The 17348-nt window shown below is 44.8% G+C and overlaps 2 protein-coding genes across 6 annotated transcripts in view; one reads left to right on the plus strand and one right to left on the minus strand.

The window, feature by feature from the left end:
* The window catches only part of tecta (tectorin alpha), a 269171-nt gene extending 260628 nt beyond the window's left edge, over positions 1-8543 (plus strand). For 4 of the 5 annotated variants that reach the window (XM_087976270.1, XM_087976266.1, XM_087976268.1 and 1 more), the window contains 2 exons: positions 7880-7999; positions 8173-8543. In XM_087976270.1, coding sequence (XP_087832396.1) covers positions 7880-7999; positions 8173-8178 — 126 coding nt within the window. In that variant the 3' untranslated portion in view covers positions 8179-8543. The remainder of the gene's footprint in view (positions 1-7879; positions 8000-8172) is intronic. The other variant, XM_087976269.1, reaches the window with a different exon arrangement.
* Positions 8544-9042: 499 nt separating this feature from the next.
* Positions 9043-17348, minus strand: part of LOC122540570 (rho guanine nucleotide exchange factor 12-like) — a 78315-nt gene continuing 70009 nt past the window's right edge. Inside the window, exons 18-19 of the mRNA XM_087976271.1 lie at positions 12815-12878; positions 9043-10761 (exon numbers count right to left, since the gene is read on the minus strand). Of these exons, the coding sequence (XP_087832397.1) occupies positions 10751-10761; positions 12815-12878 (75 nt within the window). The 3' untranslated portion in view covers positions 9043-10750. The remainder of the gene's footprint in view (positions 10762-12814; positions 12879-17348) is intronic.

The following is a 17348-nucleotide window of genomic DNA, read 5'->3' on the forward strand; positions in this document are numbered from 1 at the left end:
TAGGAGAGGAGCCGAGCAGGAGAGACAGTGGAACAGCAATGGCAGGCGTTTCTGGGAATAATTAAGGAGACACAGCAGAGATTCATCCCGAGGAAAAAACAGCATGGTACAGGGAGGATGGGGCAATCATGGCTGACTAGGGAAGTCAGGAACTGAATAATTACTTTGTGTCAGTTTTCACGGTGGAAGACACAAGTAACGTCCCAAAAATTCAAGAGTGAGAGGGCAGAAGTGAGTATGGTGGCCATCACCAAGGAGAAGGTGCTGGAAAACTGAAAGGTCGGGGGGTGGATAAATCACCTGAACCAGATGGACTACACCCCAGCGTTCTGAAGGAGATAGCTGAAGAGAAAATGGAGGCATGACTGATGATCTTTCAAGGAGGATTAGAGAGGACTGGAAAATCACTAACGCAACTCCTCCAGTTTAAAATAGGAGTAAGGCAAAAAAAGGGAAACGTCAGGCTGATTAGCTTTAGTAAGATTTGGTAGTCCATTGTGAAGAATGAGATTTCTGAATACTTGGATGTGTACGGTAAAATAGGACAAAGTCAGCATGGTTTCATCAAGGGGAAGTCATGCCTGATATATGTTAGAATTCTTTGAGGAGATAATAAGTAGGTTAGACCAAAGAGAGGTAAATGGATGTTATCTACTCTGACTTCAAGAAAGCCTTTGACTAGGTGCAGCAAAGGAGGCTGCTGAGTAAGATTAGGGCCCAGGGTGTCAAAGGCAATCTGCTAGCACGGATAGAAGCTTGGCTGTCTGGCAGGAAGCAGAGAGTGGGGAATAAAAAGGTCCTTCTCAGGATGGCAGCCAGTAGTGTTCTGCAACGGTCAGTTGGGACCTCAACTTTTCACTTTATACATTAATGATCAAGATGAATAAACTGAGGGCATTCTGACTAAGTTTGCAGATAATACAAAGGTAGGTGGAGAGACAGGTAACATTGAGGAGGCAGAGCGGCTGTAGAAGGATTTGAACAGGTGAGGAGAGTGGGTAAAGAAGTGGCAAATGGAATACAATGTGGGAAAGTGAGTGGTCATGCACTTTGGTAGGAAGAATGGGGGCATGGACTATTTTCTAAATGGGGAGAGAATTCAAAAATCTGAAGTGCAGAAGGATTTAGGAGTTCTAGTCCAGAATTGTCTCAAGGTAAACTTGCAGGTTGAGCCGGTAGTTAGGAAGGCAAATACAATGTGCCTGAAGTTCCTGAAGAAGGGCTTATGCCCGAAACGTCGATTCTCCTGTTCCCTGGATGCTGCCTGACCTGCTGCGCTTTTCCAGCAACACATTTCCAGCTCTATACCCATTTGCTAGCTTACGTAACTGGCACGATGGCTGAGTGGTTAGCACTGCTGCCTCACAGCTCCAGGGACCTGGGTTCAATTCAGGCCTTGGGTGACTGTCTGTGTGGAGTTTGTACATTCTCCCCATGTCAGCTTGGCTTTCCTCCAGGTACCAGTTTCCTCCCACAATCCAAGGATGTGCAGGTCAGGTGAACTGGCTATGCTAAATTGTTAATAGTGTTAGGTGCATTAGTCAGCAGGATATGGGTCTGGGTGGGCTACTCTTTGGAGGGTTGGTGCGGACTTGTTGGGCTGAAGGGCCAGTTTCCACTCTGTAGGGAATCCAATTTAATCTAATCTAATCACTATCTCTCCCCGTAAATTGGTTATATCCTTCGTAACCTGCTTTCCACCTTTTTGTGTTGTCTGCAAATTTGACTACAGTACTTTTGCTTCCTGCCTCCAAGTCAGCGTATATTGTACTGATCCCTGTCAAACCCCACTGGTTACAGGTCACCAACCTGAAAAAGAAATTCTTATCCCCACTTGCCCATCAGTCATTCTCTATCCATACCAATCCACTGTGCATTCTTCTGACAACCTTTTATGAGGTACTTTGCCAAAACCCCTCCCCAAACCATTAGGACACCATTGTTTGTATTCAAATGATGCTTTTACCAAAGTATAACATCCCAAAGGGCCTTCACTTCACAGAACTGTTACCAAACAACATTTTACAATGAGCCATATTGGAACAATTGTCCAAAAGGTTGGCTAAAGTGATGGATTTTAAAGAACCTTTTCAAAATGGAAAGTAGTAGAGAAAGCAAGCTGTAGAGAGGAATTTCTAGAGGTGAGGGTCACAGCTGCCAGGAACAGATTAAATAAGGGATGCTCAATACATCAGAATCTGAGTGCAGAGATCTAGTTGAGGCACTGCATTGGAGGAGGTGACAGAGATAAGGGAAAACAAGGCCATGGAGGGATTGAAAAATAAGATGAAAGTATTCAACTCAACACATTGTTTAACCAGAATCAGTGTCAGTTTCCTCATTTCCCCTTCCCCCACCTCACCCTAGTTCCAAACTTCCAGCTCAGCAATCTCCCCACGACTTGTCCGGACTTGTCCTACCTGCCTATCTTCTTTTCCACCTATCCACTCCACCCTCCTCCCTGACCTATCACCTTCAGCCCTTCCCCCACTCACCTATTGTACTCTATGCTACTTTCTCCCCACCCCCACCCTCCTCTAGCTTATCTCCCTACCCTTCAGGCTCTCTGCCTTTATTCCTGATGAAGGGCTTTTGCCCGAAACATCAATTTTACTGCTCCTTGGATGCTGCCTGAACTGCTGTGCTCTTCCAGCACCACTAATCCAGAATCTGGTTTCCAGCATCTGCAGTCATTGTTTTTACCTAGTTGATTTTAACCCTACTGCGAATCCTCTTGCAAGGATGCCTGCCTTGAAGAAGTTTTCCTCCTCTCTCTACAAGAATCTCGGAGTCCCTCTCCCACTGCAACTCCCAGGTCATTTCCTCTGCCCTGAAGCTCTTCAACCATGTCCTGAAACAAACTCGCTACCACAGCCACATTTGCTTCCTCAGTGCCTTCCTCCGTAACCAACTCATCCCACATGGACTCCGGACCATCTTTAAACCAGCAGAGTTCGGACCCGAACAGGACAAACAGTACAGACTACAGATTGAAAAACACCAGCAACAGTTCTCCTTCAAGATCCTCCACTCCACGCTCGCAGCAATGCGCCGGCACCTAACCTCTCTACAGTCTGCCCTGCCTCAGCTGAGGGCCACACTCTCTCAGAATTGCAAAGAACCCACTCTGTACGACATCCTCAGGAGAATTCATACTCTCAACAAACAGTATTTCAATTCCATCTCAAACATCAAAAACTGTAAGTACAACAAACTTTTATCCACCCACCTCCATAACCAGCACTCCTCAAACATTCCAGAAGATTCCCCCGGCCTCTGGAGCTGCTTGGATGCCATTAGCCATACAGCTGGTGCAGCTGCCACCCCCACACTGATTGATGATGTCACTTCTGCCCCCATCATGGCCACTCCCACAACCACTTCCATCCCTCACAATTCCTCATGCATCACACGTGACATCACTTCCGCCCCACACATCATCGCTGATGTCACACACTCAGTGACTTCCGCCCTCCCCCCCCACTGCCGTGTCTGCCACCACTTCCGACCCCACCAATGCCACTCACCTGCATTCTGCTGACACGCCCCCCACAGACCGCACTTTCACCATTCCCGGCCCCCAGAACCCTGAGGGGAATACCACCCCTGCTCATGACTCCACCCACATTCCCCCCACCATCACACCCACTCCAGTTACTGGCTCCACCCCCACTCCCAGCTCCACACTCACACCAGATCCCAACTCCCAGCCGTGCCGAGTTTTCACCATCCCTCCAGACCTTCACCTGAGGACGAACGATCAGTCCTCAGCAAAGGACTCACCTTCATCCCCCTCCGTCCATGCATCAATTAATTTAATACACGCCATGACATCGAACAATTCTTCCGTCGCCTCCGCCTCCGAGCTTACTTTCACAATCAGGACTCCCGCCCACCTTCTGAGGACCCCTTCGCCCATCTCCAACACACTGCATCCACCTGGACACCCCGCGCTGGCTACCCCCCTGTCTACCCCCCTCCCCCTCACAACACGCAGCCCTCCAATCCCTCTGCTCCAATCCCGACCTCACCATCAAGCCAGCGGATAAAGGGGGCGCAGTGGTAGTCTGGCGCACTGACCTCTACACCACTGAAGCCAAACGCCAACTCAAGGACACCTCTTCCTACCGCCCCCTCGACCATGACCCCACCCCCCATCACCAAACCATCATCTCCCAGACCATACAGAACCTCATCACCTCAGAAGATCTCCCACCCTCAGCTTCCAACCTCAGTCCGGGAACCCCGCACTGCCCAGTTCTACCTCCTTCCCATGATCCACAAGCCTGACCACCCTGGCCGACCCATTGTCTCAGCATGCTCCTGCCCCACTGAACTCATCTCTACCTACCTCGACACTGTCCTATCCTCCTTAGTCCAGGAACTCCCCATATACGTTCGAGACACCACCCACGCTCTCCACCTCCTCCCAAGACTTCCGTTTCTCCGGCCCCCAACGCCTCATCTTCACCATGGATATCCAATCCCTCTACACCTCCATCCGCCATGACCAGGGCCTCCAAGCCCTCCGTTTCTTCCTCTCCCGCGTCCCCAACAGTACCCTTCCACCGACACTCTCATTCGTTTGGTCGAATTGGTCCTCACCCTTAACAATTTCTCCTTCGAATCCTCCCACTTCCTCCAGACCAAAGGGGTAGCCATGGGCACACGTATGGGCCCCAGCTATGCCTGTCTCTTTGTTGGCTATGTAGAACAGTTGATCTTGCGTAATTACACCGGCACCACTCCCCACTTCTTCCTCCGCTACATTGATGACTGCATTGGCACCACCTCGTGCTCCCGCGAGGAGGTTGAGCAATTCATCAACTTCAACACATTCCACCCTGACCTTAAATTTACCTAGACCATCTCTGACACCTCCCTCCCTTTCCTGGACCTCTCCATCTCCATTAATGACGACCGACTTGACACTGACATTTTTTACAAACCGACTACCACAGCTACCTGGATCACACCTCTTCCCACCCTACCTCTTGCAAAAATGCCATCCCGTATTCCCAATTCCTCCGCCTCCGCCGTATCTGTTCCCAGGAGGACCAGTTCCACCACAGAACACACCAGATGGCCTCCTCCTTTAGAGACCGCAATTTCTTTTCCCACATGGTTAAAGATGCCCTCCAACGCATCTCGTCCACATCCAATATAAAAGCACTGTTGTGCTACTGAGACTTTATAAAGCTCTGGTTAGGCCCCATTTGGAGTACTGTGTCCAGTTTTGGTCCCCACACCTCAGGAAGGCACTGGAGCGTGTCCAGCGGAGATTCACACGGATGATCCCTGGAATGGTAGGTCTAACATATGAGGAACGGCTGAGGATCCTGGGATTGTATTCATTGGAGTTTAGAAGATTAAGGGGAGATCTAATAGAAACTTACAAGATAATACATGGCTTGGAGAGGGTGGCCGCTAGGAAATTGTTTCCGTTAGGCGAGGAGACTAGGACCCGTGGACACAGCCTTAGAATTAGAGGGGGTAAATTCAGAACAGAAATGCGGAGACATTTCTTCAGCCAGAGAGTGGTGGGCCTGTGGAATTCATTGCCACAGAGTGCAGTGGAGGCCGGGACACAATGTCTTCATGGCAGAAATTGATAAATTCTTGATGTCATAAGGAATTAAGGGCTACGGGGAGAATGCAGGTAAGTGGATTTGAAATGCCCATCAGCCATGATTGAATGGCAGAGTGGACTCGATGGCCGAATGGCCTTACTTCCACACCTTTGTCTTATGGTCTTATCCCACCCCTCCGCCCTCAGACCCCACCCCTCCAACCGTAACAAGGACAGAACGCCCCTGGTGCTCACCTTCCACCCTACCAACCTTCGCATAAACCAAATCATCCGCCGACATTTCCGCCACCTCCAAACAGACCCCACCACCAGGGATATATTTCCCTCCCCACCCCTCTCCGCCTTCCGCAAAGACCGTTCCCTTCGTGACTACTTGGTCAGGTCCACGCCCCCCCACAACCCACCCTCCCATCCTGGCACCTTCCCCTGCCACCACAGAAACTGCAAACCTGCGCCCACACCTCGTCCCTCACCTCCATCCAAAGCCCTAAAGGATCCTTCCGCATCCAAAGTTTTACCTGCACATCCACTAATATCATTGATTGTATCCGTTGCTCCTGATGCAGTCTCTTCTACATTGGAGAGACTGGACGCCTCCTAGCAGAGCGCTTTAGGGAACATCTCCAGGACACCCGCACCAATCAACCACACCGCCCCGTGGCCCAACATTTCAACTCCCCCTCCCACTCTGCCGAGGACATGGAGGTCCTGGGCCTCCTTCCCCGCCGTTCCCTCACCACCAGATGCCTGGAGGAAGAACGCCTCATCTTCCGCCTCGGAACACTTCAACCCCAGGGCATCAATGTGGACTTCAACCGTTTCCACATTTCCCCTTCCCCCACCTCACCCTAGTTCCAAACTTCCAGCTCAGCACTGTCCCCATGACTTGTCTGGACTTGTCCTACCTGCCTATCTCCTTTTCCACCTATCCACTCCACCCGCTCCTCCCTGACCTATCACCTTCATCCCCTCCCCCACTCACCTATTGTACTCTATGCTACTTTCTCCCCCCCCCCACCCTCCTCCAGCTTATCTCTCCACGCTTCAGGCTCTCTGCCTTTATTCCTGATGAAGGGCTTTTGCCCGAAACGTCAATTTTACTGCTCCTCGGATGCTGCCTGAACTGCTGTGCTCTTCCAGCACCACTAATTCAAAATCTGGTTTCCAGCATCTGCAGTCATTATTTTTACCCAGAATCAGTGTCAGTCCGCCAGCATGCTCAGGGATAATACGCGAAAGGAACTACATGCATATTAGGACAGGACCAGCAGAGTTTTCAATGACCTCCAATTCACAAGGAGGGTGAAAGATAGGAGCCAGAAGATTCACACAGCACAGAAACAGACCCTTCGGTCCAATCGGTCTATGCCAACCATAATCCCAAACTAAACTAGTCCCACTGGCTTGGTCCTGGCCCACATCCCTCCAAACCTGTCCCATTCATGTACTTATTCAAATATATTTTAAACACTGGAATTGTACCCACAACCACTACTTCCCCTGGAAGTTCATTCCACACGTAAACCAGCCTCTGTGTAAAAAATGATTGCCCCTCATGTCTTTTTAAAATCTCTCTCCTCTCATTTTAATGTGGCCCTAAGTCTTGAAATTCCCCATCCTATGGAAAAGACAACGACCATTAACTCTATCTATACCCCTCATGATTTTATAAACTTCTATAAAGGTCGCCTCTCAACATCCTATACTCAAGTGAAAAAAGTCTCACCTTTCCTTATAATTCAAATCTTCCACACCCAGCAACTTTCTGGTAAATCTCTTTTGAACCCTCTCCAGCTAAATAAGATCCTTGCGCTAACTGGGTGACCAGAACTGGATACCAACTTCCTGTACAACGTCAACATGATTCCCAACTCCTATACTCAAAAGACTGAGCAATGAACGCAAGCCTTCCAAACGTCTTTTTAACCACCCTGTCCACATGTGATACAAACATCAAAGAATCATGTACCTTCCCCCCCCCCATGTCCCTCTGTTCTGCAACACTACCCAAGGCCCTACCATCAATTGTATAAGCCCAGTCCGAAAGAGTTCAACTTCTCAAGTCTCAAGGCATAAATGGAAGACTTTATGATATCATGTTCAATGCTGCATTTATGGTCTGTAGTGTGAGCCAGTGAAATTCATAGGACACTCTGCACTATTCTAGTATTGTTTGGGTGCCAGGATGTGCTGTACAAATACTAGTGAGGTAGAAGGTCACTGTAGAACCTGTGTGACACTAACAAAAATTTAACAGCACTGGTTGTGATGTTTTCCCTCTTTGTATAGCAGCTGATTGGTGTGAGAAAGACAACGGTGGCTGTGAACAGATTTGCACAAGTCAGGTGGAGCACGCAGTCTGCAGCTGTACAACTGGCTTTCTGCATTGGGATGGCAAACACTGCAGAGGTAGGCTACCAACAAATCAGCGATTCTTCTTAGCTTTGGACCAAAATCACAGTTTGGGGCTTGGTCAGCACACACACAAAATAATGTCAAAGGCAGGTTTCATAATGGTGTTTCTCACCTACATGTTAATGCCATTTGCCATCTCAAATTAACCATTTCTTGTCTCTCTGCAGCTTTAAGTGCTTGTAGTGAGCCAGTGATTCTCCCCGCACTTCTGGTGATGACACAGCTGTTTTGCTGGATATTGATAAACACACAAAACCTGAAACCGTAACAACAGTGAAGATGGAAGCAATTGCTTTGGAAACAGGTGGCATTGATCAGAATTTAAGAAGCAATGCATTTTTGTACTGTTGGGGAATTTATCAAATTAACTTTATTTTGTTTTATTTAAGTACTACTGTAGTGAAGGATCATAAGATCTGGACTGTGTAATGAATTTATAGGTGTGAGAACTCCAGTCTGAACTGTTCTTGGTTTTAGGATTCAGCCTTTTGTTGAATATAGGAAGATCAATTTGAAAATAAAAACAATTTCATTAGAATTTAGGCTCATTCTGATTCAAACCATCTCCGCTTCATGAACATACAGTGGAAATCAGCCTAGACTTTACTGACTAATAGTGCCTGCATTATGGGCCAAATGGCCTCATACCATCCCACATTCATATTTTCAGTTGTAAATAGACTTGAAGAACTAAAGAAACATCAGGAAAAGCATTAGCAAATATTACTCCAGCTCACTAAAAAATGGTATTAAAATTAGGTGGTTCAAAACACAAACACCTCCAATATTCCCTGGATAGAGGGCAAGCAGCTGATCACAGCCAGTGCTGTGACTTAACAGTTAGACTAATCAGGAGACTGTTCCAGGAGTGGGGTGCAGAGGCTTGATGCCTGGATGAGAGGGGCCCTTAGTTGTCCAGGGTGGATGCTGGATGGAGAACAGACAGCTGTGGGATTCAGCCACCAATCAGCTCAGCCACATTGAAGAATAGACGGTCAGACTGGAAAATCACAAATTACACACAAGGGCAAAAGTAATAGAAGCAAATCTTTCAGCCACAAGCTTTTTAATTATATTTCAACATTATAATTATAATGAAACATTTCTTTAAAACCCAGATCCCAAAAACAGAATTATATTTTTTTCAAGTAACATAATGTCTTTACTAAATCTTACACGAGATGCTATTTTACAAAGTTAGATAAAAACAAATGAAATATGTCAAAGTTCTAAACTTTAAAACTATAGGTTAGGGGAGGCAGCAAGGTTAGTGTAATGTGCAGGGCAATATATAGAACAGCAAGAGGGGCTTCACCAGATGTGTATACACGTCAGGGGCAATCCGTAGTGTTAGAACAAGCAGTCAAGTAACTGATGGTTTGAGAGCTGAAAGTGATTGTTTTAGTCAGACTTTACAATGAAACCCAGCACTAGGCTCACATTAGCTGTTTCTTGTACTCAATCTGTAATCGGTACACAACAACTACGGTAACTTCCAGCTCAGTTAGGGGCTGATTGTCAGCTCAGCAATGAAACTACTCCTCCGAGCCACATCTGAGACCAATTAGTGAAACAGAAACCATAATTAGACATGGCATGTCTGCGGAAACAGCTTCTTAAACAAGTGGCACAGGAATGGATAGGAAGTTCCATTTACTGTGTGTTTCACAGTTCTTAGGAGGTGATGTCCTAAATGCCTGAACATATCAGAAATTCTGATAGAAAGTGCTGGTCAGCCCAAGCCCAGGATTTTAACATTTCTAACGTTTTGCTTCAGAAACTAGATCTGCCTTTATTAAGTAAATAGTTTGTTTTTCCAACACTTCCCTCTTGATGAGAAATACATGTTTGCGAAAAGTACAGATTATCTCAGGTAAATGCATTTGCAAAAAGTACAAAACAATACAGCAAACGATCTGCACATGCTCAGGGAAATGACAAGTTTTAAAGTTCATCATCATAACCTGAAACAAGTACCTGGTCTTTAATCTGTTGCTTCTCTCCAAGTGGAGGCTTTGCTAATAAAACAGCTTTGGTCCAGAACCCTGATTCTACAGCTCATCAGGATACAGCAAGTGCACATGGGTCTGAAACCTGTCGAGCCTTCTCATATTTATGCTGTAGCTTTGAAATTGTGCAATAACACATCATCCTCTCACACAACAGCCGACTATAACTCTCCTTACATCCCAACTGTGTCGTGTCTCTCTCACAGTGTAATAATTCTCTTGCACCCCTATTCCATCTATTTCACTGCCCCCAGTGTTGAATTCCATTAATTGACCAGATCTCAATCTTCATCTGCAAATCAGCTCAATGCAGACTACAAAAATAAAAATTATAACAAAAAGATTGCATTTATCATAGCATGTGGATACAAATAAATACATCTCGATTTCTTCAAAATCTAAATTGATTTTCTTCCAAATTTCTGTACATTTGGTTTTTGGACATGTGGCGAGTGAGATCAGTTCTATAATCAAGAGAGGTGAGTGTACACAAGGGAAGGTGATTATATCAACTGTTCCGGAACTCACCAGTACGGCGGAAACCAGTAGCACTCACTGGTCACCGGCAGGACCATCCCAAAAATGACATGCAGAACTCAGTGGCATTTACAGAATCAACATTTGGTTCCACAAATGTCTCCAAAGTCCAGAGTTAGCTGGAGCTTTGAGGGATCAGATCCAAGCACCCACATTTCAACACCAAGTCTGGCTCGATTCTGTATCCGACCAAACTGCATTAACTGTCTCCTGTGGAGATAAGACATTAAAAAATTGGAGCAACAGTTGATCATATAGCAACTTGAGCCCAGTCCACCAATTGAGATAATTGAGGCTAATCTTCTACATAAACTTTTACATAAATGTTCCTCTACTCCCCAAATGTAATTATTGGTGGGCAAGACAATGGAGGGAATCCTGAGGGACAGGATTTACATGTATTTGGAAGGGCAAGGACTGATTAGGGATAGTCAACATGGCTTTGTGTGTGGGAAATCATGTCTTACTAACCTGATTGAGTTGTGTGAAAAAGTAACAAAGAAGATTGATGAGGGCAGAGCGGTGGACATGATCTATATGGACTTCAGTGAGGCAATCAACAAGGTTCCTCATGGTAGATTGGTTAGCAAGGTTCAATCTCATGGAATACAGGAGAACTTGCCATTTGGAACAGAACTGGCTCGAAGGTGGTGCTGGAGGGTTGTCTTTCAGATTGGAAGCCTGTCACCAATGGTGTGCCACAAGGACAGGGCTGGGTCCACTGCTTTTCATCATTTAAATAAATGATTTGGATGTGAACATAGGAGTTTGCAGGTGACACCAAAATTGGTGGCGTAGTGAACAGTGAAGAGGGTTATTTCCGAGTGCAACGGGATCTTGATCAGATGGGCCAATGGGCTAAGGGGTGGCAGATGGAGTTTAATTTAGATAAATGCGAGACCCTGCATTTCAGAATGGCAAATCAGGGCAGGACTTATACACTTAATGATAAGGTTCTGGGGAGTGTTGTTGAACAAAGAGACCTTGGAGTGCAAATTCATGGTTCCTTCAAAGTGGAGTCACAGGGAGATAGGATAGTGAAGGAAGTGTTTGGTATGCTTTCCTTTAGGTCAGAGTATTGAGTATAGGTGTTGGGAAGTCATGTTGCAGCTGTACAGGACATTGGTTAGCCACTTTTGGAATATTATGTGCAATTCTAGTCTCCCTTCTGTCGGAAGGATGTTGTGAAACTTGAAAGGGTTCAGAAAAGATTTCCAAGAATGTTGCCAGTGTTGGAGGCTTTGAGCTACAGGGAAAGGTTGAATAGGTTGGAGCTGCTTTCCCTAGAGCATCAGAGGCTGAGGGGTGACCTTATAGATGTTTGTAAAATCATGAAGGGCAATACACAATAGATAGGGTAAATAGACAAGGTCTTTTCCGTGGGGTGGGGGAATCCAGAACTGGAGGGCATAGGTTTAGGGTGAAAACAGAAAACTTGACAAGGGACCTAAGGGGCAACTTTTCACACAGAGGGTGATGTGTGTATGGATTGAGCTGGCAGAGGAAGTGGTGGAAGCTGGTACAATCATAGCATTTAAAAGGCATCTGGATGGCTACCTGAATAGGAAGGGTTTAAGGGGATATGTGCCAAGTGCTAGCAAATGGGACTAGGTTGGGATATCTGGTCGGCATGGACGGATTGGACCGAAGAGTCTGTTTCCGTGCTGTACATCTCTATGACTCTAGATTCTATTGGTCAATTCAGATTTGAATTCTGTCAACTCTGGAGCATCCACTCACAAGCCATCTACTTCTGGACACAGTCTCCTCACTATGTCCCTCAAATCCATCTTATGAATCCTTCCCTTGTGTCTACTTCAACAGCATTCTCTCAACCCAATTCACAATTGTTACTGTTTTCATGAAAATAGCACTCTGAAAATCAAATTGTTCACCTTGGCAATGATTTTGAGAGAGTATTATCAACTCAATATAGCATTTGCTAAACAATATTAATTTCATATAATTCTGGCTTCCTCATGATATTGTTCACTGCATTGATTCAGATCCATTGAGATGAAGGTGTACAAAACCAAATGGTGCATGTGTTATACAAACATAGTTTGAAACAACAGGAGAGAGTGCTTTATATATTTCTAATCTCTTAGCAAGTAGGGAGAAAAACATGAAGTACAAACAGGAATCTTACAATTCCACAATAAAATGGAGACCCTCATTTTGCAGAAGAGTTTGCTATTTCAATCCTCATAACTAACATGCCGCGTGCAGAAGGATGAAGGTGCAGTGCAAATTGGTTACTTACTTGTTTGCTCATGTGACACTGCTGATTCCAAGACCTGTTGATTGTAATATTCCAACTCCACCTCCTGAAATCACAGAGAAATGTGATTGCACTGGATATACAGAAACAGGCTGCTCAGTCCAAACAGTCCGTGCTATTTATGTTTCAATTTAACTCTGTAACCCTCTATCATGGGGAGGTGATGGCCTAGTGGTATTATTGCTTGACTATTAATCCAGAATTGTTCAGGGTTCAAATCCCATCAAGGAAGATGATGGAATTTGAGTTTGAATTAAATTAACAAAAAGTGAAGTTAAGAATCTACTGATGACCATGAAACCATTGTTGATTGTTAGAAAAACCCACCTGGCTCACTAACCACCTTCAGGGAAGGAAATTTGCCATTCTCACCTGGTGTGGCCTATATGCGACTCCAGACCCCAACAATATAGTTGACTTTCAACTGCCCTCTGAAATGGCATTTTAAGCCATTCAGTTCAAGGGCAGCTAGGGGTGAGCAACAAATGCCCCGAGTGAATATTAAAAAAAATGCTGCTCCCTCACATGCTTGATGAGCTTCCCTTAAGTACATCTATACTATTCACTTCAGTTGTTCCTTACAGTAGAAAGTTACACATCCTCACTACTATCTGGGTAAGGAAGTTACTTCTGAATTTCCGACTGAAGTTTTCAACAACTACCTTACGTTGATAGTCTCTACGGCTTATGCTTTATCCTACAAATATAAGAATTCAGTCTGTCTCCACTATGTCAAAACCTATCATTTTAAAGACTTTATTAGCTCATCTCTTAGCTTTCTTTATTCAAAAAGGACACAACTTGTCTGTGCTTTTCTGACATATAAACCCAGGATTTCTAGCAAACTTACAAATTTTCCCTGCACTCTCTTCAGTGCCTTGATGTCCTCTTTGTTATACCACAACCACATCTGCATACAACAGAGTGCACTCTGAACACAATTCAACACGGATTTAGATACTCAGGGCCTTGCTAACCTGTGGCACAACTTTTAGTGATGCTCTTTTTGTACAAAAGATTGTGTTGTTCCTCTACCAGATCCAGATTGCACCTTTGAAATACTGAGTAACCTCTTTATTCCACCAAATTCTACTACTACCAAAATGTTTTACTTCACATTTATCGGAGTTGCACTTCATTTGTCAGTTTTTTGCCTATTTAGCAAGTTTATATACATTCTATATTTCATTGCAATATGCATCAGTACGGAATAAGCTCCCCAACAAAAGAGTTTCATATAATTCATTAATTTAGGAATTATGTTTTTGCATAACAAGTTGGATTTTGGAATCAAATTGGGAACAGCCATGTCCCAGCTGTAATTCTTGTGGATCACCACTACCCACTCTTTGCTATTCTGAGGAACTACTCTTTATTCCTTCTCTAAAGTCTTCATGTTGTTCTGAAGGCAGCTTGCAATTCATTCCACCACTTACATTGACTCCACATTCCTCTGGTCTTATTCATTATCATGAGGAAAATACCAATAAATTACATCTATCACATTACCAATGGTTGCCTTATTTTTCAAAAATGTATGAAAAACCTATGTACAAAGATAAATTGGAGAAGCTGAAATGGTTTTTCTTGGAGAACATGATGTGGAAGTGCCAGTGGGTGGAGTGGACAAAGTTAAAAATCACAACACCAGATTATAGTCCAACAGGTTTATTTGGAAGTATATGCTTTCGAAGCACTGCTCCTTCCTGTGATTTTTAAGTTTCTTGGAGAAGATGGGGAAAAACTGCTGCTTGTGAACGGACCGGGAATAAAGGGGCAAACATTTAAGATAATTGGCAAAAGAGGCAATAGCGACAGGAGAAAAAAAAACTATTTTGCTGTGAATACTGGATCTGGAAAGTAGGAAGATTCAGTTAACAGATTTAAACTGGGCATGGGATCATTATCTGAAAAAGATGATTAGAGGGAGAAGGTAGGGGAAATCACAACAAGTTATCTGCTTCTTCAGACACCCAGTGCAGACGCAATAAACCAAATGCCCTCCTCCAATGGTGAAACAAAATGAACATGGCTGATCAAGCAAGGTTTTCCGTCTTGAAATTCATATTGAGCGTTCATCATTCCAGTCCCTTTATTTATATGATATCTTCCTTCCTTACCTAGATATGCCATTATCCTTTTATTACCAAGTTGAAGATTACTGGTCTAGAATTCCCCAGGCATGTTGGACCTATTCTTAATTTTGAAAATACATAGCAACCTGCCTGTCTTCTGACACTACACTGTTTTCTCACAAATTACTGAGGATGGTTATCTTTCCATGAATTGTTCTAAAATACTTTGAAATGATGATCATCGTCAATCATTTGCATCAAGTGTATCCCTTTTTATTCCATTATTTCCCCCTCCCATTGAGATTCTGCATCTAGGACTGGATCACAGACGGGTTACCATCTGGAGCAGGGGCAGAATGTGATGAAAATCTCTGCAATATGTCACTTCCCTTCTGTTGTCTCACTCACACAGTGTGACTCCATTTGTAGAGAAAATGGAGAAACTATTATTCATCAATAAAACCAAGAATTACAGATGCTGGAGATCTGAAACAAGAACAGAAATTGCTGGAGAAATTCAGCAGATCTGGCAGCATCTGTGGGAAGAAAGCAGGGAGTTAACATTGTGAATCCAGTAATCATTCATCAGAACTGTTAGTAGCTAGGAAAAAAAATAGCATTAGCTATTTTTCACCCCTGAAGCTGCCAGGGGTGGAAAAAGGAGAGAGGGAGACTGAGAAGGAGCCAGGGAAAGGGAGACAGAGAGGGAGAGGGGGAAAGGGAGATCAAGTCACCAGTTTCCAATCAGTTTCCAGGAAGTATCAGAGCCTGCATACTGTTAATCTAATGACTGAAAGGAAAAGGTAAGATTTAAGGAACACAGCAAGACTAACACAGTGCAGCATTGACCTTGCAAAGAGATGACATCATACATTTCCTAAAATAGGAAGTCAACGTCTAGAGAAAGTCTTGTAGCTCAGTATAGAACATAGAACAGTACAGGCCCTTTGGCCCTTGATGTTGTGCCAACCTTTTACCCTACTCTAAGATCACAGTAACCTCCATACCCTTCATTGTACTATCATCCATGTGCCTATCGAAGAGTCGCTTAAATGTTCCTAATGTCTCTGACTCTACCACCACCACTCGCAGTGCATTCCACGTATTCACCACTCTCTGTGTAAAGAGCCAACCTCTGACATCTCCCCTAAACCTTCCTCCAATCACCTTAAAATTATGCCTCCTCGTGATAACCATTTCTGCCCTGGGAAATAGGCAATCCACTCTACCCATGCTTATCATCATCCTGTACATCTCTATCAAGTCATCACTCTTCCTTCTTCTCTCCAATGAGAAAAGCCCTAGCTCCCTCAACCTTTCTTCATAAGGCATGCCCTCCAGTCCAGGCAGCATCCTGGTAAATCTCCTCTGCATCCTCTTTAATGCTTCCACACATCTTTCCTCTAATGAGGCGACCAGAACTGAACACAACTAACTGTGGTCTAACCAGGACATTACTGTACTGCAGCATAACCTCACGGCTCTTAAACTCAATGCTCCTGCTAAAGAAAGCCAACACACCAAACATCTTCTTAACAACCCTATTAACTTAGGTGGCAACTTTGAGGGATCTCTGGACATGGACCCCAAGATCCCTCTGTTCCTCCACAGTGCTTCCAAAAATCCTGCCTTTAACGCTGTAATCTGCATTCAAATTCAACCTTCCAAAATAAATCACTTCACACTTTTATCGGTTGAACTCCTTCTGCCACACACTGACTGTGGAGTTTGCACATTTTCCCCGTGTCCCCGTGGGTTTCCTCCGGGTGCTCCGGTTTCCTCCCACAGTCCAAAGATGTGCAGGTCAGGTGAATTGGCCATGCTAAATTGCCCGTAGTGTTAGGTAAAGGGGGTAAATGTAGGGGGAATGGGTCTGGGTGGGTTGCGCTTCGGCGGGTCAGTGTGGACTTGTTGGGCCGAAGGGCCTGTTTCCACACTGTAAGTAATCTAATCTAATCAGCCCAGCTCTGCATCCTGTCAATGTCCCGTTGTAACCTACAACAGCCCTCCACACTGTCCACCACTCCACCAACCTTCATGTCATTGACAAACTTACTAACCCAGCCTTCTACTTCCTCATCCAAGTCATTTATTAAAATCACAAAGAGCAGAGGTAACAGAACTGATCCCTGCGGAACATCACTGGTCACCAAGCTCCAGTCTGAATACTTTCCATCTGCTACCACCCCAGACTTCTACGGGCCAACTAATTCTCTATCCAGACAGACAGGTATCCCTGTATCCCATGCCTCGTTATTTTCTGAATGAGCCTACTGTGGGGATTCTTATCAAATGCCTTGATAAAATCAAAGTACACCACATCCACTGCTCTACCTTCCTCAATGTGCTTTGTCACATCCTCAAAGAATTCAATAAGGCATATGAGGCATGACCTGACCCTTGAAAAGCCATGCTGACTCTCTAAATCAAAATATGGTTTT

This window comes from Chiloscyllium plagiosum, unplaced genomic scaffold (assembly GCF_037043375.1).
Source record: "Chiloscyllium plagiosum isolate Xiang-an unplaced genomic scaffold, Cpla_swu_hap1 HiC_scaffold_29, whole genome shotgun sequence".
NCBI classification, from domain to species: Eukaryota; Metazoa; Chordata; class Chondrichthyes; order Orectolobiformes; family Hemiscylliidae; genus Chiloscyllium; species Chiloscyllium plagiosum.